General features: G+C 46.4%; 2 protein-coding genes across 2 annotated transcripts; both read left to right on the forward strand.

The window, feature by feature from the left end:
• The first annotated feature begins 18,453 nt into the window (after positions 1-18,453).
• Positions 18,454-19,271, forward strand: LOC121132761 (putative HTLV-1-related endogenous sequence). Its single transcript, XM_040743752.1, has 2 exons — positions 18,454-19,203; positions 19,251-19,271. Exons 1-2 carry the CDS (start codon positions 18,454-18,456, stop codon positions 19,269-19,271), a joined length of 771 nt encoding a protein of 256 aa, XP_040599686.1.
• On the forward strand, positions 18,655-20,209 carry LOC121139988 (polyadenylate-binding protein 1-like 2). The gene has a single exon (XM_040744287.1). It carries the CDS (start codon positions 19,330-19,332, stop codon positions 20,020-20,022), a length of 693 nt encoding a protein of 230 aa, XP_040600221.1. The 5' UTR covers positions 18,655-19,329; the 3' UTR covers positions 20,023-20,209.
• The last annotated feature ends 599 nt before the right edge of the window (positions 20,210-20,808 follow it).

The raw sequence follows: 20,808 nt of genomic DNA on the forward strand, positions 1-20,808 counted from the left end.
TGAGTATTATGTCTTTGTTCTTTTTGTGTTGGCTGTGTGCAACAAATTTTGAAACGTGTTTTTAGATATCAAAGAGTTGGTATAAAATTATTTGTAATCTTTCATGATCTATTTAATTGTTATAAAAGCAGTTATCAAGTCTTCTCTTTCTGGTCTGTCTTTTTCTTTTTTCTCTTTTTTTCTGTTCAGACTATTTATACTATTTCTCTTTTTTATTAGTACCACTAAACACTTTATAATTTTGTCATCTGCTTTGGAGAACTAACTCTTGATTTCTTTGATACCTCTAATTTTAGAAATTTATTTTTACATGTATGAGTCAGTGTGTGTGTGTGTGTGTGTGTGTGTGTGTGTGTGTGTGTGTGCACGCGCACATGCGCTATATGCATGTCTGGTCTTTGCAGACACCAGAAGAAGAACATCTGATCTTCTGGAACTGGAGTTACAGACAGGAGCTGATCCTGAAATGCTCTTAACTGCTGACATAACTCTCCAGTCCCAGTTGTAATCTTTATTTTTTCTCTTTTTATAGTTTGCATTCTATTTTTCTCTATTTATCTCATCTAAAAAGTTGCATCATGCTGGGGAATATTATTTTAAGGTGTGTGACTTATGTTTATCCTGCATTTGTTTGACTCTGTAAAACTGTTACACTGCCTGTCTAAAACACCTGATGTTTTAATAAAGAGCTGAATGGCCAATAGCGACGCAGGAGTAAGGATAGGCAGGGATGGCAGGCAGAGTATAAATAGAAGGAGGAATAAGGAAGGAGAAGCAAGCGAACAAGAAAAGGAGGAAGTCAGAGGCCAGGCACCAAGCTACACAGCCAGATGTGGAGTAAGAGTGAAAGTAAGATTACAGAAGAAAAGGAAAAAGCCCAGAGGCAAAAGGTAGTCAGGTTAATTTAAGAAAAGCTGTCAAGAGGCAAGCTCAAGCTAAGTTCAGACATTCATAAGTAGGAATAAGCCTCCGTGAGTGATTTATTTGGGAGCTGGGTGGTAGGACACCCAAAAAGCCAAAAGAAAAAAAAGAGTAAGACATCACACAATGAAAGTATAATTGATGAGAATTTTCTTTTTAATCTGTTACTTCCTATGTTACAATTCCCTTTTAGCATTGATTTCACTGCATCTCCCAAATTTCACTGTTTTGAGTAACCTATCAAAACAGGAAAATGGGAACCCAAATGAATCATTACTATTAGAGGAACTTTTATGCCCTTTAGTGTGTATTTTATGAAATTGAACACCTCACATACATACACACACACTTATAATTATTACATCTCTTTAATAAATTATTTCCTTTACATCAGTTTTGATTTGGCTTTCATTTGCTGGACATATTGACTTCCTTCTCTTGACTCTCATTCTGTGGGTGCCTTTGTCTATGCTGTGTGTTTCTTGAACACAACAGATAGTTGGATCTAGTTCCATTTAGTTAGTTGCATATTTTAAGTGATAAGATGAGACCATTTACATTTCAGATTATTATAGAGAGATGTAGGGGTGATGTGCTGATTTGAAAGAAAATGCCCCCCCAAAGTGAGTGGCACTATTGGGAGTTATGGCCTTGTTGGAGGAAGTGTGTCATTGTGGATTTGGACTTTGAGATCTCTTTTGCTCAAGCTTCACTCAGTATGACACCCAGTCCACTTCCTGTTGCCTTCTGATCAAGATATATAGCCCGGTCCATGTCTGCCTGCATGCCACTATGCTCCATGGCCATGATGAAAATTGACTAAACCTCTGAAATGGTAAGCCACCACCTCAATTAAATGTTTTTATTTATAAGAGTTGCTGTGGTCATGATGTCTTTACACAGCAATAGAAACCTTAACTAAGACTGGTGGTTTGAATGAGAATGGCCCCTATAATCTCATATATTTAAGTAGTCGCCTCCAGCTGGTAAAACTATTTGGGAAAGATTAGGGGTGTTGTATTGTTTGGACATGTATGTCACTAGGGGCAGGCTTTGAGGCCTTAAAAGCACATCCCATTCCCAGTTAGCCCTGTGCTTGTAGATCAAGATGGAAACTCTCAGCTCTTGATCCACAACCATGACTGTCTGCATGCTGCAATGCTCCCCTCCGCGATGGTCATAGACTCATCCTCTGAAATGGTAAGTCCCAAATTAAACACTTCATTTTATTAGTTTCCTTGGTCATGATGTATTTTCACAGCAATAAAAAAGAAGTTGGTACCCTCTGGAACTGTGAGACAATTTTTTTATATGTTGCCTTGGCCTTATCACAGAAATACTAAAAAAAATAACTAAGATAGATTTTATTAACTCCTGTAATTTTATTGGCTGTTACTGGTTCTTTGGATTACTATTTGTTTACTTATTTCTACCCTATTAATATTATCGTTTGCTATTTTCCTGTGTTACGTGAATGGATTCCTTCTTAGCTCTCCTTTCTCAACCTATTTTTCTCATGAATTTATTACTTCCTGTGCTCTGTGTATAGTATAGTTCTTTAAGTATTATCTGTACTACTGGCTTAGTTTACATCTAATTACTTTAGTTAGTTTGTGCTTGACCTGAGATATCTTTGTTTTTCTGTAAATTAAAAATATATATCTATTGGATATAGCACTCTTGGTTGACAGTTAATTAAGTTTTAAACATACAATGGCTTCTCCAGGCCAAAGTTCCAAAGTCCTTCCATGATCCTCCCCAAAATATGGTCCAGTCTGTCACAGCAATACCTCAATTCTGGCACCAATTTCTGCATTAGTCAGCATTCTATTGTTGTGATAAGACACTATGACAAAAGGCAACTAGGGTAAGAAAGGGTTATTTCATCTTATATCTTGTAGTCCCTCATCCAGAAATCATGACATACCTTAAGTCTGTAATTTGGAGGAGTACTGCTTAGTAGCTTGCTTCCCATGGTTTTCTCAGTTTGCTTTCTTACACACCCCCTGCCCAGGGATGACACCACATACAATGGGCAGGGCCTTCCCACATAAATCACTAATAAAGAAAATGCCCCACACCTTTTTCTCTGATGCGCTGCGTTTTCAGTTTCCATGTATGTTTCTAGTATCTAACATTCTCAGGTAGATGTGTGGAGAGCTGCCTGCACTAGTATTTACATTTCAAGGTGGGTGCTCTCATTTCACCAGAACCCTGGCTGTTTCCCTGCCAATTAATTGAGTCTTGCCTGTGGGTATTATTCACAAGTCTGTATCAGGTTTGCCTATGCCACCTCTCACATTTGTGCAGTCGTTAGTGTTTTCACTTGCCTTGTTAGTAAAAGATGTGAGGGGCTTGGGTTTGGAGATAGAATAGTGTTGAATTTTCTGTTCTTTTTGGTGGAACAATTTAGTGATAGAATATTTCTTGAAAACACTTCCTTTCTTCACCCCAGTCAAGGAGCAAGAGGGACAGTTGTCAAGTCATGCACAACCTGTGTGATTTCACAGGTCCCATATAAAGTATTGTTCTTGAAGAGTTTGCTTCTTGACGCTGCCCTCCTTCCTTCTATTTGTGGTCCCTAAATGGGTTCTTCCTCCTACTCCATTTAGTGTTCTAAGTTGGACTTTGTTTTTTTTAAATCTAATATTTACTATTTCTGGATCTTACACTGTTTTCTTCTGTAGATTGTTTACTGTGATCCTCTCTTGCCTTTCCAGTCTCTTACCTCTGTCTGTAGTCATGTATCAGGTATTTTCCTACAGATTTGTCAGGACATAGAAAATTCCTGTTGGTCGCTATTCTGCCATTTGGGATCTTCTGTACCCTTTTTGCAGTACTGGAGATTGAAGCCATCAGCTTTTACATATCAAGCAAAAGCAAGTGCTCTATCAACTGAGCCATGCCACCAACATTCATTGCTTCTTGTTTATAGTCCATGGAGGTATTCTTTGTGGTTTCCATGGGAATCTCATAAAACATCTAGAAACTGCAACAATTTCTTCAAAATTGGTAACAATTTAATCTCATAACACTAATCCTTTACATTTCCATACTCTTTACATTATTGCTACCTCAAATCATGCATTGTACATTCCATACTTTGTAATATAGATTAATCATTTTAGGCTTTTGTCTTAAATATAAAAGAATTCAAACTGGAGCCATAGGCTGAAGTAAAAAATATAGTTTTGTATTTGTCTATATATTTACTTTCTCCTTGGGGGAATTTATATTTTTATATATCTTTGACCTCTCTAGCATCTTATAGATCATATAGTGTGGCAATGGACTCTCTTGGTTTTTATTTTAATGTGACTCTCTTAATGTACCCCTAGTTAGCCATTGGTGGCCTTGGTCTTCTGATCCTCTTTATTTCACCACTCACGTTGTAAGGATTCAGGCATTATGCTGACCTGACCCTGTCACCTAGCAGAATACACTCAGGCAGTACCATGGTCAGCCCAGGGTTCCATGATTGCATAGTCTGCATGAAGGTGCAAAGGACCCCTTTAAGGGAAAGACACACATCCACATCCAGCCACTTACGTTCTCGTTCCTGATCTTTTCCTGCTGTTCCCCTGGGGCAGACAGGACGTCCCCACTCTCTGCCTCTTTACCTCTGTTCTCTTTCCTTCCCCCTTCCCTCTCCTTTCTAATAAAACTTCTCACTTAAGCTCGTTCTGCCTGGCATGTTTGTCCCTCCACCTCGGTAACCCTTGCCTGCCATGGAATCCATCAAGGTTCCCCTTAAGCACGTGCTGAAATTGCAGGTGTGCACCACCATCCTCAGTTTATGCAGGGATAGTAATCAAACCTAGGGCTTTCTGCATACTAGGCAAGTATTCTACAAATTGGAATACAACCTAATGCAGTATGGGGAAGTTTTATTTATGGGGGTTAGAGAAATCAGAAACCAATTCTGTGAAGTGACTCCAAGGTGGTAACTACAATGATTCTGTGCAGTGTTGGATGTGGAGATCAGGAAAACAACTCAAGTACATAACCCAAGGCAGGTGGTCATTAGGAGACAACTGCAGAAAGCAAGTATCTGAATCAATCACACTGAGAACTGAGAGGACGTAGACTATTGGAATCTGTTTTACTCTTCATATGAAGAAGTCCAATTTATGTTCAAAGCAGATGCCAAGGCTATATAAAAGTATGAGAAGTTACTGATACTTGATTCATCATGAATTGGAAAATATTTTTACTCTTCAATTTTTGGAAGGAACTTGAGATATGCTGCTCTCTGTTGTTATTTGGCAGATTTTTTTTAGTAATTCCACATATAGGATTTTTCCTCTATTGGGATTTCGTTCTCTGTTGGAAAGTTCTTTCATTACTAATTCTCTTTCATTACTATTAAATGTCTATTCTCAGCCTTTTTCATTTCCACATAAATTTTAGATTCTTTCCTTGATTTCTTTCAAATTCATAGCCTTGTTTTTCATTTTTCATTAATTGTTGTTACCTAAGCATGCCATCCCATGTGTACACACACACACACACACACACACACACACACACACACGTATGTAACTTGCTCAGTCTGTACAATGTTACTTGTATGTATGATTTCAGGGCTGATCATTTCGTACTGGATAACCAATTGGTGTGCTCTCTCCTGGGAAAGGCTATTTTTCCATTCTCAGCATTCCTTAGTTGCCTGTAGTTCTTTGTGTAGTGTTGAGGCCTCATGGCTTTCCTCATTCACTTTAGCATATATATCGTTGCTGTTCTTGTTTAGCTCATGAATAGGCAGTCATATTGGTGAGACTTTTATGGGTATGTAGTCCTCACACCTCATCAAGGAAACTTCTCTTTGCAACATACAGAGACTATTATAGAAAATCAAAACCAATCAAAACACAGAGTTGTGGAGCTTAGTCCCAACAGACACATCTACAATACAACTCCTGCATTTAAGGCTCAGGAGTCATAGCAAAAGGGAAGTTAGAGTGTAAGGCCTAGTGGATCATGGGGTTTTCTGTGAGATTGTGTCTCCTAAGTATGTCAGAAATTACACCCATGATGTCTCACCAACATGACTGTTATTAAGTTTTTAAACTGTATTTTTAGAAGCTGATGCAGGCACCCACAGCTAAATACTGAGCCATAATCCTGGAAGCCATCTGTAGAGAAGGAGGAGGGATGAGCAAAGGAGACAAGGCCGTGCTAGAGAAACCCACAAAAACAGTTGACCTGACTTAGTGAGAGCATGGAGACCCTAGTCGTAAAGCTGGGGAACCAGCATTGGACCAAACCAAGCCCTCTGAATGTGGGTGCCAGCTAGGAGGCCAGGGCAGTCTATGGGCCGTCTAACAGTGGAGCCAGTGTTTATCCCGAGAGCACAAATGGACTTTGGGAGCCCATTCCTTATGGAGGGATAATATTGCAGCCCAGATACATGGAAGAGTGCCTAGGCCTGCCCCCAAATGATGTGAAGGACTTCGATGATTCCCCGTGGAAGGCCTCACTATCCTTGAAGAGTGGGTGGGGGGTGGGTTGGGGCCAGTGGGGAGCATGGGATGATGGAAGGGCAAGGGACTGGGGGAATTGATATGTAAAATAAGATTATTTATAAAAAGAAGTTAGTTTACATAAAATAAATTGTTTGCATTAAAATGTATTTTTATTAACCCTTTGTGAGATATATAGCATGTAAATCAGTTTTCTATCATTGTGCCAAAAATACTTGATATAATCAATTTAACAAGGCAAAAGATTTTATTTAACTATTTCAGATTACCTCTTAATTTCTTTTTTATTTTATATATTTAAGTTGTAACATAAAGCTTTGATATATACATGTATGCATACATATGTTCAAATGGTTACTATAACCAGGTCAATTAATATATTTATCATCTCACATAGTTCAAAAAACTTAACATTCTTGTGGTAAGAATGTGACCTCTAGAATCCAAGCAATAGTGGAGAGGCTACTTTAAATGCCCTTCCCTTACAATGAGATTGATGAACACCTTAAATGTCATCATAGATCCTTCATCCAGTAGCTGATGGAAACAGAAGCAGACACCACAGCTAAACACTGAGTCCAACTCCTGGAATCCAGTTGTAGAGAGGAAGGAGTGATGAGAAAAGGGGTCAAGACCATGCTGGGAGAAGCCCACAGAAACAGCTGACCTGAGCAAGTGGAACTTCACAGACTCCAGTCTGATAGCTGGGGAACCTGCATAGGACTGAACCAGGACTCCTAAATGTGGGTATCAGTTGGGGAGGGACTGGGCAGTCTATGGTGCCTCTGGCAGTGGAACCAGTATTTATCTCTAGTGCATGAACGGGCTTTTGGAGCCAATTCCCTATGGAGGGATACTCTCTCAGCCTAGATACATGGAGGACGGCCTCAGTCCTGCCCCAAATGATGTGACAGACTTTGATGATCCCCCATGGGAGGCCTCACCCTCTCTGAGGAGTGGATGGGGGTGGGATGGGGAGATGGTTGGGGGAGTGGGAGGATGGGAGGGAGAGGGAACAGGGATTGGTATGTAAAATAAGATTGTTTTTAATTTAAATAAAATTAATTTAAAAATAACACAACCTCTGATTTAAAAAAATCAAATGCATATAGGTGGGAAACATAGGTGGGAAAGAAGTTACTAGGGTTGTGAGGGCCACATAAATCAAAGGCTATAAAACTGTTTGAGCCGGGCGTTGGTGGCGCACGCCTTTAATCCCAGCACTCGGGAGGCAGAGGCAGGCGAATCTCTGTGAGTTCGAGACCAGCCTGGACTACCAAGGGAGTTCCAAGACAGCCTCCAAAGCCACAGAGAAACCCTGTCTCGAAAAACCAAAAAAAAAAAAAACTGTTTGATGTGAGATGAAAAACTTTAGGAATCTAATGTACAGTATATGAAATCTAGTTAATGATATATTTTCAGAGCTGTAGAGATGGCTCAACAGTTAATAGCACTGACTGCTCTTCTAAAGGACCTGGGTTCAATTCCCAGCACACATATGGAGTCTGACACTCATCTGAACTTCAGTTCCAGGAGATCCAACACCCTTTTCTGAACTGTGAGGGCACCATATATAAAAATAAAATAATCTTTAAAATGTATTTTCTACTGGATACTACGGATTGTGTTCTATTAGTGTGAATTGGCATATGATGTATGTGGCATGCAAGTCACGGTGTTCATGTATAGGACAGAGAACAACTTTGTGGAGTCAGTTCTCTCCAGGATTCCAAGGATCAAATTCAGATCATGAGACTCATATGGAAAGTTTCTTTCCTATTGAACCATACAACCTGCTGTCATTGATATTGAACCATACAACCTGCTGTCGTTGATTTTTATTGGGTTGAAAATGACAGTCTTATGTGAAAATATTTGTTTTGTTCAGCATTGTTTTGTTCGGTTTTCTTTGAACTTCCACAATATGTGCTTTTATGTCTGAACTTAGTATAGGAAAACAAGTCTTTTAAAATAAATATAAAATAGAATGGATTGGAGTTCATTATTCCCTTTTCTGAGAACATACTCTTTGAAAACACTAACAGATTAGTCTTTGGTTACATCGTTTTTCTTGAGGTTAGAAATCTTATGAAAAACAAAATAGAGTAGACTTTAAAATTCTAACTATCCTTTCACTCAGGCCTTAACAATGAGGTAATTTCCCACTGATTTTCACTAAAAAACTAGTTGAATTATACAAGGTGAAACTCACAAACATTTAGGGAACATTAAAAACTGGATCCCATATGATTTATCCAATTTGTGTGTATAATGATTTGCAAATTATACTTTACATTTCTCTATGCTTTCATGAGTTTCTAATTAGTTCATGGGATTCTGCACTAGCAGGTTATAATTTTTAATATTTGCCTATAATTTTCACTAATTTAGAGCCAGTAGTTTGCACTAGCTGTCCCTATTACTGACATACTATTATAAAAAAGATTTATTTGTCATTTATGTGTAAATGTGGGAGTCAAAGACAATTTATGTGCACTGTGTGCATGCAGAAGATTATGGAGAACAAATAATTATATGGGAACTACTGAAACTGGGGTTACAGGCAGGACTTAGCAGCTATGTTGAGGGATAGGTGATAAATTTGTGACCTCTGCAAAACAGAAAGTCATCTCTCCACAAATGATTTTTATATCTTGAGTGATTATCCATTAAGGTAGGAAATTATACTTTGTTATAGTATATAATGTTACTATACTGCTAAATTTGAATAACTATAACTGTCTAATTAATATACGAATGCTCTAAAAGAATATTTATTTATAGATTTCATTACTTGCATTGTGTTTATCTGGCTTTGGTAAATCTAACACACAAAGTAATATGCTATTTACATACTCCACTTTTTTTACATCGCTATTCCCTAACAAAACTGTCAAACTAGAAACAATACCAAACATACACTATGTTGATGAAGTCTGAACAGTTGAATACACAAATACAATTCAAATAAACCTTGCACACGGATGTGCATAAAAGAGTGATTTCAAGTAGCCATAGATTAGAAACTCCCAAAAGTCCATCAGAAGCTGGGCACGTAAACAAGCTTCTATATAACTAATCAGGAAACCACTACACAGCAATGAAAGCAGACAGAACCTTGGCCAAGGCAGCAAAATAAGAGAATCACAAAAGGAATTGCTATAGGGATTGGAAGGAGCCAGATGCTTCAAAAGGTCCACAGCGTGGTATGTGTGTCTCTGAGGATTTGACAATCAGCATTTGTGCACAATTCCAGAAAATACAAAGAAGCCCTCATTTCCCAAAAGCATATCTGTGTTTGCCTAGAAACAGAGAGAAGAGTGTCAGGGTGAGGGAGAGGGAAGTGCTGCTAAGGGCCTGAGAACATGTTCTTAGCTGTGGTGAATAGTCTGTGTCAGTTGTCCAACCTCCCCGTTGCATACTTGCAATATGAGTATTGTGTCAGAAATATCTCAATATAGCCTCAAAAAGTCAAGGGAAGAAAAACAACCTAGAAACTCAATGAATGGTGAAGAAACAGCAAGTCTCTGGACTTGTTTGCCATTGTCTCTGATAAGAAGAAAGAGGGACCAAGGGCTGCAATACCATCAGAAGAAACCATGTTTGAAAGGGTACAAGCGTGAGGCATGATGAGACAAACACAGCTCTGGGAAGTGCATGGAGTCCAAGAAAAACCACATGAAAAGTTCACAAAGGGAACCTGGCTTCCAAATGAGAAGCACAGACAGATTCCTACTAAACAGGAGGGGAGTCTTGGTTACTATTCTACTTGGGTGATAAGACACCATGGCCAAGGCAACTCATGGAAGAATTCCTATAGCTTGCTGGTAGTTTTAGCGGATTGATTCATGACTATCATGGTGGGGAGCACAGCAGAAGGCAGGCAGGGAGGGAGGCAGCAGGCAGGGAGGGAGGCAGGCAGATAGGCAGGCAGCAGGAAGGCAGGCATGGTGTTGGAACAGTAGCTGGGAGCTCAGGTCTGGATCCATAAGCAAGAGGCATGGAAAAGGCCAACTGGGTATTTGTATGGGCAGGAAAAACAGTATAGTACAACAGGGCCCGGTGCTCTCTGGAATCCAGAATGCCTGGGTTCTGTGGAGATGGTTAATCATTGACTACTCATGCAGCTGTGGCCTTTCTAGTGCCAGCATGGCTTCCCTCAGAGCAGAAGAGCACAGGGGCTTACACAACCAACACTGGAACAAGACTGCCTTGTGTGGAATCATACCCTAGATGCTTCACTCAGACCAGTGGTTGAATAGCACGGTACCAACATTGTCAAAGGTAAACTGGAGATGGTGAGAACAGCAATTCCAGGTTACAGGCTGAATGCTCAATGATCATTTGTCTGTCTGCCCTTTGTGGACTGGCATGTGTAAGATACAGATACAGAACGTGTATTTGGTGATTGATGCATTGAGTCCAAATTGAACTCACATGTAAAGACCTTTTACACGATCCTGGGGGCAAAGAGAAGGATAAGATACAAACTCCCAAGAGAGCTCACCTCCTTTATGCCTTCTGGACAACACAGATGTAGAGGACGTGGAAGGGCTCCTCATCTTGACCGAATGAGACCTCACCACACTGTGGGAGAGTCAAGGATTTGTCTGTTAGGTAGACTGGAACCAGCACTGTACAACAACCTACAGCACTCACACGTCAGCAACCCATGAACTGTCACTTTGTAGTCTGAGACATCACTAATATTGTTGCAATGCTGGCATGGCAACATGAAAAGGCACCCAGTACATTTGCACTGCAGCCAAGCATTACCTTTTGTGAAGGGTGTCCAGATGTGTTCCAGTAAGATTCTGAAAGAGAAGACAGAAAAAACTCCTGACTGATACAGTTTGTTGAGTAAGCAGGCAGCTTCACACCTCTTGGGCACTTTTCTGGAGGATGGAAGCACCAGGATTTCATGTGTTCAAGTGCAAAGCCCTTGAGCCCCTAGGGGAAAAATCAATGGATCCTAAAGTTGCTCTGGTTGGGAGACGGTCTACAGAGGGGGTTGGCTAAGTGAGTTCTCCAAAGAATCAGACAGTTGCCTGGAGTGAAATGCAGCCTTTACCAAGGCCTGAAGTCCAGGAGGTCAGACTCCGTCTCTACTGAAACTTAGATTCAGGTCAATGGGAAACTTCCAGGCATCCTGGGGCAACAGAAAGAAAAACTCACTGGGGTCAAAACCAGAGAAAAAAGACATCCCTGGACAGAGGGTGATGAGATTAAAAAACAGTCTATCGCATTGGACCATTTTTCCAGCTCGTAAATGTCTCTTTGTAAAGCCCAGGTCTTCAAAGTGAAGGAAAGGAAAAGGACATAGACCCACATGTCCAAGGTAGCACCTCTCTTAAGCCATGGCATTTGCTGCATGTTAGGTGACGCTGTCATGTGACCACTCTTGGAAACTGCCTGAAAATATGATAGACAGGCCCAGTGAAACTTTAAAGCACGTGATGGAAGGTGATTTGGTCACCAGAGAAAAAGGAATACTGGAAGCTGTGACACAGCCCTGGGTCCTGATCACTCTTTGCTGTTGTGTTCAGAGCAGGATTGGGGCAAAGGGACCGTCCTGAAGGTAACTGCAGGATCCTTCTGGAGAGTGTCAAAAACTCCAACTTCAGGAAGGAAGGAAAGTGCAGAGGGTTACTTCTGAACCTCTAAGACTCTGCCTCCAAGTCAGCTTTGTACCCAGGGCCATCTTCCATGTGCCCTGGGGCAGCAGGTGGCCAGCAGCGCATTGGAGCTGCCAGAACGACATGCTTCTTCATATCCTCTGAGCACCCTGAGGTCGAGTGTGCTCCCTTTTGTGAGCCCTGGCTGCTCAGGCGGGACCAGCAGCAGCAAAGAGCCAAAGGGCTTCCCAACTTCAGGGAGAGGGCAGAGATGCGAGCACAGACAGAAAGGAAAAGAGGAGGGGGAGAACGAGAGAGAGGATTAGGATGATTAGACAGTGATGGACCAAGAACTCACCTCTTTTGTAGACATGCCCAGAAGAGACCCAGGGTCCGTTCTATGAAAATCAGCAGAGGACAAAGAGTTGCAATGAGTCGCCAAGTGAGTAGTGACTTGATTTCTCATCTGCTACACTTTTGGCGTCACACGGGACTGAAATATCTGGACTTAAGAACAGACTGACTGTTTTTGCTGTCGTTCTTTTCTGAACGACAGTTACCTGAGCTTGTGGTCTCACACTAGTTGTAACAAGCTAAGTTTGAAAACTTGTCTGCTATTAAGGAGGAGGGAGCCCTCAGGAAGAGCAGGCCTCACGGCTGACAGCAGTGTCGTGGGATGCTCAGAGAGCTCCAGTTGGCCAGGGTCTTGAGAGGACAGAAGAAGTGGGTCTTTTGGTAAGGCAGGGCCCATCATAGTTCAGCCATGACAAGAACTTGGCACTTGGGTCACAGTGCAACAGGCAGTCATTCTGAGAGCTTACAGACAGGCCAAGGATGGCATAATTCACCTTTACGGAGGAGTCTGGCCACTGAGTCAGGCCGGGGATTTGGAGGAAAGGAGGGACTGCTTAGAAGGCTGTGGTGGGAAGCAGGGGACAAGATGGCAGTGGAGTTTAAGAGCTTGTGCTAGCATTTGATACTCGGTGGCCACAGAAACCGCCTGCACTCAGAATGGTGTCTCCAGGTAAACAGGGAGAGGGAGGGCACGGCAATCTTTCCAATACGTTTTCATCACCATCCTTGGATGGATGCTAGCTATCCATTATGCTTTGCAGAGGACTGCGGGGGGAGGCTAAAGGAGATGGAGTCACAGTCCTATGTACTGCCCCATCATTCACTCACACTGTCTGGTATTTCAGAGCTTTGGTCACTGACTCGCTTTAAGGCCAGAGAGAATGCTGTCTCCCTTCTTGTCGGTTTCCTTGGTGATCCATGCATTAGCACACAGACTCATGCTTTGGGCTGGAACAACATACTGCAGTCTCATGGGTGAGAGCCTACCAAGAGGCTAGGCCATAATAGCTTGTCTCCCTGCTTATCTTTGTGCCCTTCTCATCAGCAATACTTCCCACACACAGCAGCCACAGAGAGAGATGAGTCATCGTGGCTCTGCGCACTGCCCAGACTTAGGGATGCTATTGGTTGCCCACACCAGTCTGAACATGGGCAGACCTTGATGCAGAGAGCTGCCCACACCTGCACCCTCCTCCTTAGTTCCTTCCTTCTTCCCTCTGTTACACTAAGCTCCAGGATGCTTGGATGGCAGGTACCCTGTGGTTCCACTAGCATCTGAGGCTTCTGCCCTAGTGCCTGGGCACATTGTAGCTCTGTCTGTCACGCAGGTTTCCCATGCGAGACTGGCAGCCCATTATCCTCACAGAAGCCCTCCCTGGGCTCCATGGCGCTCCTTTGCAGCCTCCTGGACTCTGGAGACGTGTGCACCCGAGACCAGCTTCTTTATGGCCCTGAGAGTTATGCAGCTCCCCTCATCACCTTTCATGATTTCTGACAAGTCCCTTGTCACATTCTCAGTGGAAAGTAAGCTCGCTGAGTACAGAGACAGCCTGACTAGGAGAGGACAAGGTATGGAGCCTGGTCCTCCAGGAATTCTCCTGGATCATTACATCAGGGGCACCAGTGGCACTCTGTCCCATTGAAAGGCCCCTCCTCCCTCCAGGAACACTGCACAGGGCTCTTGTCTTTTCCCTTGTCACAGTGCTTAGTATTCTGAACACTTTTGGCTACAGGTGGGAAAAACTCACCACACAAAAATGTGTAGGAACAAATGTGGGACTTTATGGAGGCCGCAGAGTAGGGACTTCGGTAGAGTCTCCAGACGTTGTCCTGGTCACTGCACTGGCCTCGTTACTGTGGTTGGGGATCTCCAGGACTGTCTCTGGGACAGATTTGCTCTGTGGGTATAGCCCCCTGCACCCATTTCTCCAGCCATGACACTGTTGCCAGTGGCTCAGTGGTCATATCTACAAAGGCAGGGTAGGGTCTTGTGGAACGCTGGTCCTGTAGCTGTCCTCCACATGGTTTCCCATCTCATAGGTCTCCTGCTGCCATGAAGAGAAGACCGTCTGCTGTAGCCATATCACACCATCATATCACCCACCCCACACAGCAAACATGGCTTCACCCATGCTGGCCATCTTGGATAGACACCTGGAAAGGTGAGGCCTGCAAGCATCCTATCCCAGACCACTAGGGAATAGCACCTGACTCCCAAGCCCTAGGCTCCTGCCCCTTGCCTCTGCTGGTGTAAGCTCTGTCTGGGTGCAGAGATCTGGGCTTTTCCAGGGGGGAAAGGATCCTATCTATCTGTGGGCCAGCTTCTCAGGCAGCGATGGAATGTCCTGCCTCACGACCCGCAGGGACTAGGTCACATTCTCAAGTTCATGCTGTCCTATCCTGTGTGGCTTGTGCCGTTAGAGAAAGTCTCACAGAAAGCCTTGTGTAAATAAGGTGGATGGGGGTGCTGTGACAGGACCTTGTGCTGGCATGTGAAATTCCATGGCCACCACAGTCTGATCACACAAACCTGGTAGGATGGTAAGTACACATTGTAGGGAAAATGGCCAGCCAAAGAAACACACCCTGAGCAGAGCCAAAAAACATACTTTGACCCTGTAACCAGAACCAAAGAAATGCACCCTGACCCTGAAACCAGTGCCAAAGAAACACACTTTGGCCCCGGAATCAGAGCCGGCGAAAGAAATACACGCTGGCCCTAAAATTAGAGCCAAAATGCTAAAAGAACCAGTGAAAGAAACACACTTTGGACCTGAAACCACAGCCAAAACAAACCCTAAGCCTGTGCAGAAAACTAACCAATCCCTGAGCAGGAAATCTAGACATTCTGAGCTCAGGGAGTGAAATCTAACCAATTCCCACCATGGAAACCTCCCTGGAAAAAACTCTGCCCCCTAGTGTCTGTTCATCTCTTGGCTGTAGGGCTGCCAGGAAGCCCTGTCCTGCTGGACCAGAGCTGATGCACTGGGGAAGCCTTTCCCTGAAGTAGGGCTGTAAGCTGCTATGCTTACTGCGACCTGTGGTAGTCCTTGGCTCCCGATTGCCAGACTACCTTTCCATCCGAGCTGTAACACTCTGTGTTCTGTGGCTCCCGAGTGCCAGAACCCTTTTCCTTCTGAGCTGTACAACTCAGTATTCTTTGGCTACACAGTGCCAGAATCCGCATCCATCCCATCAGAGCCGTGGAAATGGTTACACACATGGATAATAAGTACTGGAAACAGCGCTCGACTTCCTCAGCCAGGGGGATGCCACATACAAAACCTGCTGTGCTCCATCTAATGCAAGGCAGAATGGCCATGTGAAAGTAACAATGGACAAGGAGTGGCACTGGGGATCTGGGGGAAGGGGAACACTCAGTCACTGCTGGGCAGAGTGTGAACTTGGGGAACTACGATGGGAATGAGCATGGCACTTTCTCACAGGCTAGAAAAAGAACTACCCTATATCCCAGCTTTGCGGCTCTTGGTCATAGACACAAAAGACTAAATCTACACATCACAGAGATATTGTGCATCCTTTGGTATGGCTGTGCTATTCACAGCACTCAGCAATGGAAGGAAGCTAGATAAACCTTTAGGGATGAGCACTTCAAGAAAGCAGGGTGCACACACACAGGATGGGATTTTAAGCAGCCACAAAGAGGAATGAAATCAAGGCATTTGCAAGGACACAGATGCAACTGGAGAGCCAGACTGAGACAAGTAGCAATTTTTCTGCAACTGTGCACCCAAGATTTAAACTTGTTTGGGGCAGCTGCTGGAATTCCTGCAAAAGGTGTGTGTGTGTGTGTGTGTGTGTGTGTGTGTGTGTGTGTGCACAGGCTCCCACTGTGTGTGTGTGTGTGTGCACGTGTGTGTTGGAGACTTAACAGGAGGGCTATTAGTGGGGAAGCCTAAGGCGTCTTAATGTAGGTAGGAACTAGAGTATAAGAATACAAAGCAAAGGGAAGGTCTAACTGGAGAAAGAAGGGGATAAGCTGGAGTAGTGGTAGGCATGGCAGACGGCGGGGTGAGGATGAAGAAGAAGAAGAAAGCATGATGCCACCTGTATGAAGAAGTCGAGATGAAACCCATTGCCTTTTGTTTTCCATTGAATTCCATCAAACGAAAAAAACTTTAAACAACTCTGTCTTCTGGGGCGGCGAATTCTGTTATGTTAAGGGCCAGCTACAGTTACTGTAGTGGAGTCTAGAAATCGTGAAGAAAAGCACCGTGGTTTGGCCATTTAAATGTTTTTTAATTTGTGATGCCTCTGGTTCATGGTAAACATGAGACCGCTATTTCTCAAGTGGCAATGCAGACAGAGGCAAGGTTTCTTGACTCTTTTTGGATCTAGTTTTGTCTGCAGTTTCCTTTATGTTCTGCCACAGATTTGTGTGTGTGTGTGTGTGTGTGCGTGTGCGTGCGCATGTGTGTGCACCCACACTTGTAGTTACACCGATGTTCACATCACTTTCTGCCATTTTGCCCACATCACCCCCTTTCCTTGCACAGGCTGAGTTGTGAGCAAGCCCACTGACACAGTGTCCTAGCTTCCTTTCACACTCTGGCCCTGGAGACTTCATCCACATTAGTTCCTGTGGTATGAGCACCAGTGACCATGTGGGTGCTGTCACACCACAGACCCTGGGACACAGAGCGATACCTTTGCCTGGCTCCCTTGTCTCCTGCCAGGGATGGAGATACCCTGTTCCCTTTCACAACCCACTTGGGCATCCCCTCCTGGGTTCATCTTCCCTTGATTCCTACCAGAGCTCCTATCATCTGCTCCTCCTTTCTGGACTTGGGCCTCAGGGTGTTTTCGTCTATACTCTGCAGGTCGCCATCTTGCCTGTCCCCTCAGCATTTAGCTCTGTGTGCCCCATTGCTCTCACCACACCAGCAGCATAGCAGCATGCACCCAGTGATCCCTTTTCCCATTTCCGGCCCCCAGTGCCAGAAGGACTAGTTGCCCACCTGGGACTCTGCGACTCCTCCTCAAGAGAGATTTCAGGTCCTGTTCTCCTTTGCCTTCTGGGCTGGGATGTGCGATTCTTGGTCCTGGTCCTGGTCAGGAAGCTCAGCACCTCAGGGGCATAACCAAGGGTGGACAAGAACCTGGCTCTTGACCACGGCCTTCTCAGCCCCTGCCCACCCCGGCCAGCAGTTCCCCACCCTCTCCTCCCTCCCCAGTTTTTGGCTTTCTTTAACTTACCATTCAGGGCTGCCCCCAGAGACTTGGGGCTTTCGATTTTCACTTCCCACGGGGCAGTGGGAGTAGAGGCTCTGCAGAAGCCCAGGGTCACAGTGGTCCAGGGGCTGGAGCCCAGTCTTGGAGAGACTGAGAGTGGAGTGGGGTCCAATTTCCAGTCCAGGCTCTCTGCACCCCAGGAGAAGCTCAACGGCAGCCCAGATTGCTCTGTCTCCCAGATCTCTGCATTCTCAGGGACTGGCACAGGCTCCATGTAGACAGAGTATTTGTGGCAGGGCGTTATGAATGAACACATATTCTTCATTCTCTCTTTTGGAAATGTTGCAATGGGGGGTGGTGGGAAGGGGGAGCAGACTCAGAAAACGGCTCAGCAGGCTGCTGGGGAGCTGGGAAGATTCATGTTTTCCTGGGTGCCACTGGTGGTGGTGGTTGACATTAGGCAGTGTGTGTTGGGGGGGGGCGTATGAGAGACAGAGAGAGGTAGACAGCGCATGCTATCATGCCTCTGTGAGCCTGTGAGAGACAGAGACAGAGAGACACACAGAGAAATACACACACCACACATGAGAGATAGAGATAGAGACAGCGAGAATGCGCTTGAGTGTGTGTGTGTGTGTGTGTGTGTGTGTGTGTGTGTGTCTTTCGTGGGGGAGGGGTAGAGAAGCCCCTGGTTATTGGAACACTGCTTGTAGGCTCCTTCGGGCAGGGTTTATCTGGCTTCAAGGCCACCCCAGCCCTTCGACCTAGGTTCTTGCTTGGGTTATGGCAACCTTCCATTATGGGGGGAGGGGCAGAAAAACTGCCCCCCGCCCCCGCCCTCGCCCTCGCCCCCGCCCTGTATCGCCCCCCTAAGACATGGAACCCGAATGCCTTTGGTCCAGAGCGCAGTCCCGTCCTTGTCATCCTCTTCTCCAATGCGTGGGCGCCCCAGAGGCTGCGCACTGGTACCCCAGCCCAACTTCACCCCGCCCCCGCGCCCGCCCGCCCGCAGCTCCGCAGCCCCACAGCCCCGCAGCAGCCACAGGAGGAACCAAAGAGACACAAGCCTTCCCAGCTGCCCGGACCACAGACGCCAACACCCGCCGCCCCCCACCACACGCCGCCCTCCCGCCCGCGCCCCGCACGCAGTGCCAGTCAGCCCACAACCGAGCGGCGGCGGAGACTGCAGACTGCGCAGACTGCGCTGTGCGCGCTACCGGCCGGCGCTCGCCCCCGCTCCCTCGCTCTCCCGCTTGCTCGCCACCCCGGGTGACTCTGTCCCGCCCGGCCGGCCAGACCGGAGCCCCTGTCCGCAGCGCCCGCGCGAGCCCCCGGCCCGGGTTCCGGCGCCCACCGGCTCTCGCCGCCTCTCCGCCCCCTCAGTTCGCGGCAAGGGAGGTCGCAGCAGCGGCCCGGCGGCAGCGGTGACCGTGGCGACCGCGGCGACAGTGGCGGCGGAGGTCGCTGCAGCGGCGGCTGCGGCGGCGGAGGCTGCGGCGGCGACCGTGGCGGAGGCGGTGGCGGAGGCCTCCGTGGCGGAGGCGGAAGCAGAGCTGGAGGCTGAGGTGGAGGCCGAGGCCGCGGCGGTGGCGGCGGAGGCCAGCCTGGGGGAGGCGGCCGCCCTGGCGGGCAAGAAGGCAGAGGCCGCCAGCGTGGCCGCGGCGGTGGCAGCCACCGAGGCCAGCCTGGCAGAGGCCAGCCTTGAGGAGGCCACGGGGGCCGCTGCGGAGGCTGCTGCGTCGCCTTCCTACGGGAGGGTGGACATGGATGAAGAGCTGGCGGCGGCCTTGGCTGCAGAAGAAGAAGAGGCGGCGGCCGGGGTCTCCGATGGGGATGGGAACCCAGACTTTCCCACGGCCTCGCTCTACGTGGGCGACCTGCACCCCGAGGTGACCGAGTCGATGCTGTATGAGAAGTTCAGCCCAGCCGGGCCCATCTCGTCCATCCGCCTTTGCAGGGACAAGGTCACCCGCCGCTCTCTAGGCTATGCATATGTCAACTACCAGCAACAGGTGGACGCCAAGCGGGCCCTGGAGACCATGAACTTTGACATTATCTATGGCAGGCCGGTGCGCATCATGTGGTGCCAGAGGGACCCATCGCTCCGCAAGAGCGGCGTGGGCAACGTCTTCATCAAGAACCTGGGCAAGACCATTGACAACAAGGCGCTGTACAACATCTTCTCGGCCTTTGGCAACATCCTGTCCTGCAAGGTGGCCTGTGATGAAAAGGGGCCCAAGGGCTATGGGTTCGTGCACTTCCAGAAGCAGGAGTCCGCAGAGCGGGCCATAGATGCTCTCAATGGCATGTTCCTCAACTACCGCAAGATTTTCGTGGGGAGATTCAAGTCCCACAAGGAGAGAGAGGCCGAAAAGGAAGCCTGGGACCAACAGTCCACCAGTGCTGACTTCAAGGATTTCGAAGTTGACTCGGATGACGAGGCCACCTTCCGATGAAGACATCCCAGGACCCAGCCAGTAGAGCCAAATCTTGGCTCCCACCCCGTTTACAGTCCCCCTCCCCCAACCCACCAACAGTGTATTGTATTGGGAGTGCAGGTTTCTCTCTCCCCCTCCCTTCTTCACCCCTCCCTCTCCCCTCCCTTCCCCTTTCTCCCTTTCCCTCCCTCCCCCTCCCCCTCTCTCCCTCCCTCCCTCCCTCTGTCCCTCCCCCTCCCTCCCTCCTTTCCTCCACTCTCCTCTCCTCCCTCCCCTGCCAGTGCTAGCTAGCTTCCCCATCCTCTCTCTGCTCTCAGCCCCTCTTTTCCCTCTTCTCTCCTCTCCTTCCCCCTCCTTTCTCCCCAACCCCAGTCGGGCCCCCACCCCACCCACCCCGCCTGAGAATAATCCCACTAATCTGTGCCATTTGAGAGGTTAAAGGCTGCCTCTTCTGCCTGTGGTCGGTCTGATTTTTAAAAGCGTTTTCTGTCTCTTTGTTTACTGCGCAGGTGATGCAATGTCGTGGTAGAAACAGCTGGAAGGAGAAGGAAGTCTGGTGTGGGAGAAAGAACCAAGAGTGCAATTGCTACCCCTCATCCTAATGCTCAGAGAGAACCTCTTCTACCTTCTGTGGTGTGCTGTTTTTCCAGGCTCTCTGCTAACCCTTTCTCCCCTCTCACCCCAGACCCACCTTCCCTTTGAACATATTCTTGTAGAGTGTGGTTCATGGATGTGGTGTTTCCTAACCTGCTTTTTTCAGCGACTAAAACCAAACAGAAATCAACGCGTTGAACTTTCCATGCT

Source organism: Mesocricetus auratus, unplaced genomic scaffold, assembly GCF_017639785.1.
Source record: "Mesocricetus auratus isolate SY011 unplaced genomic scaffold, BCM_Maur_2.0 Super-Scaffold_100003, whole genome shotgun sequence".
Classification (NCBI taxonomy): Eukaryota; Metazoa; Chordata; class Mammalia; order Rodentia; family Cricetidae; genus Mesocricetus; species Mesocricetus auratus.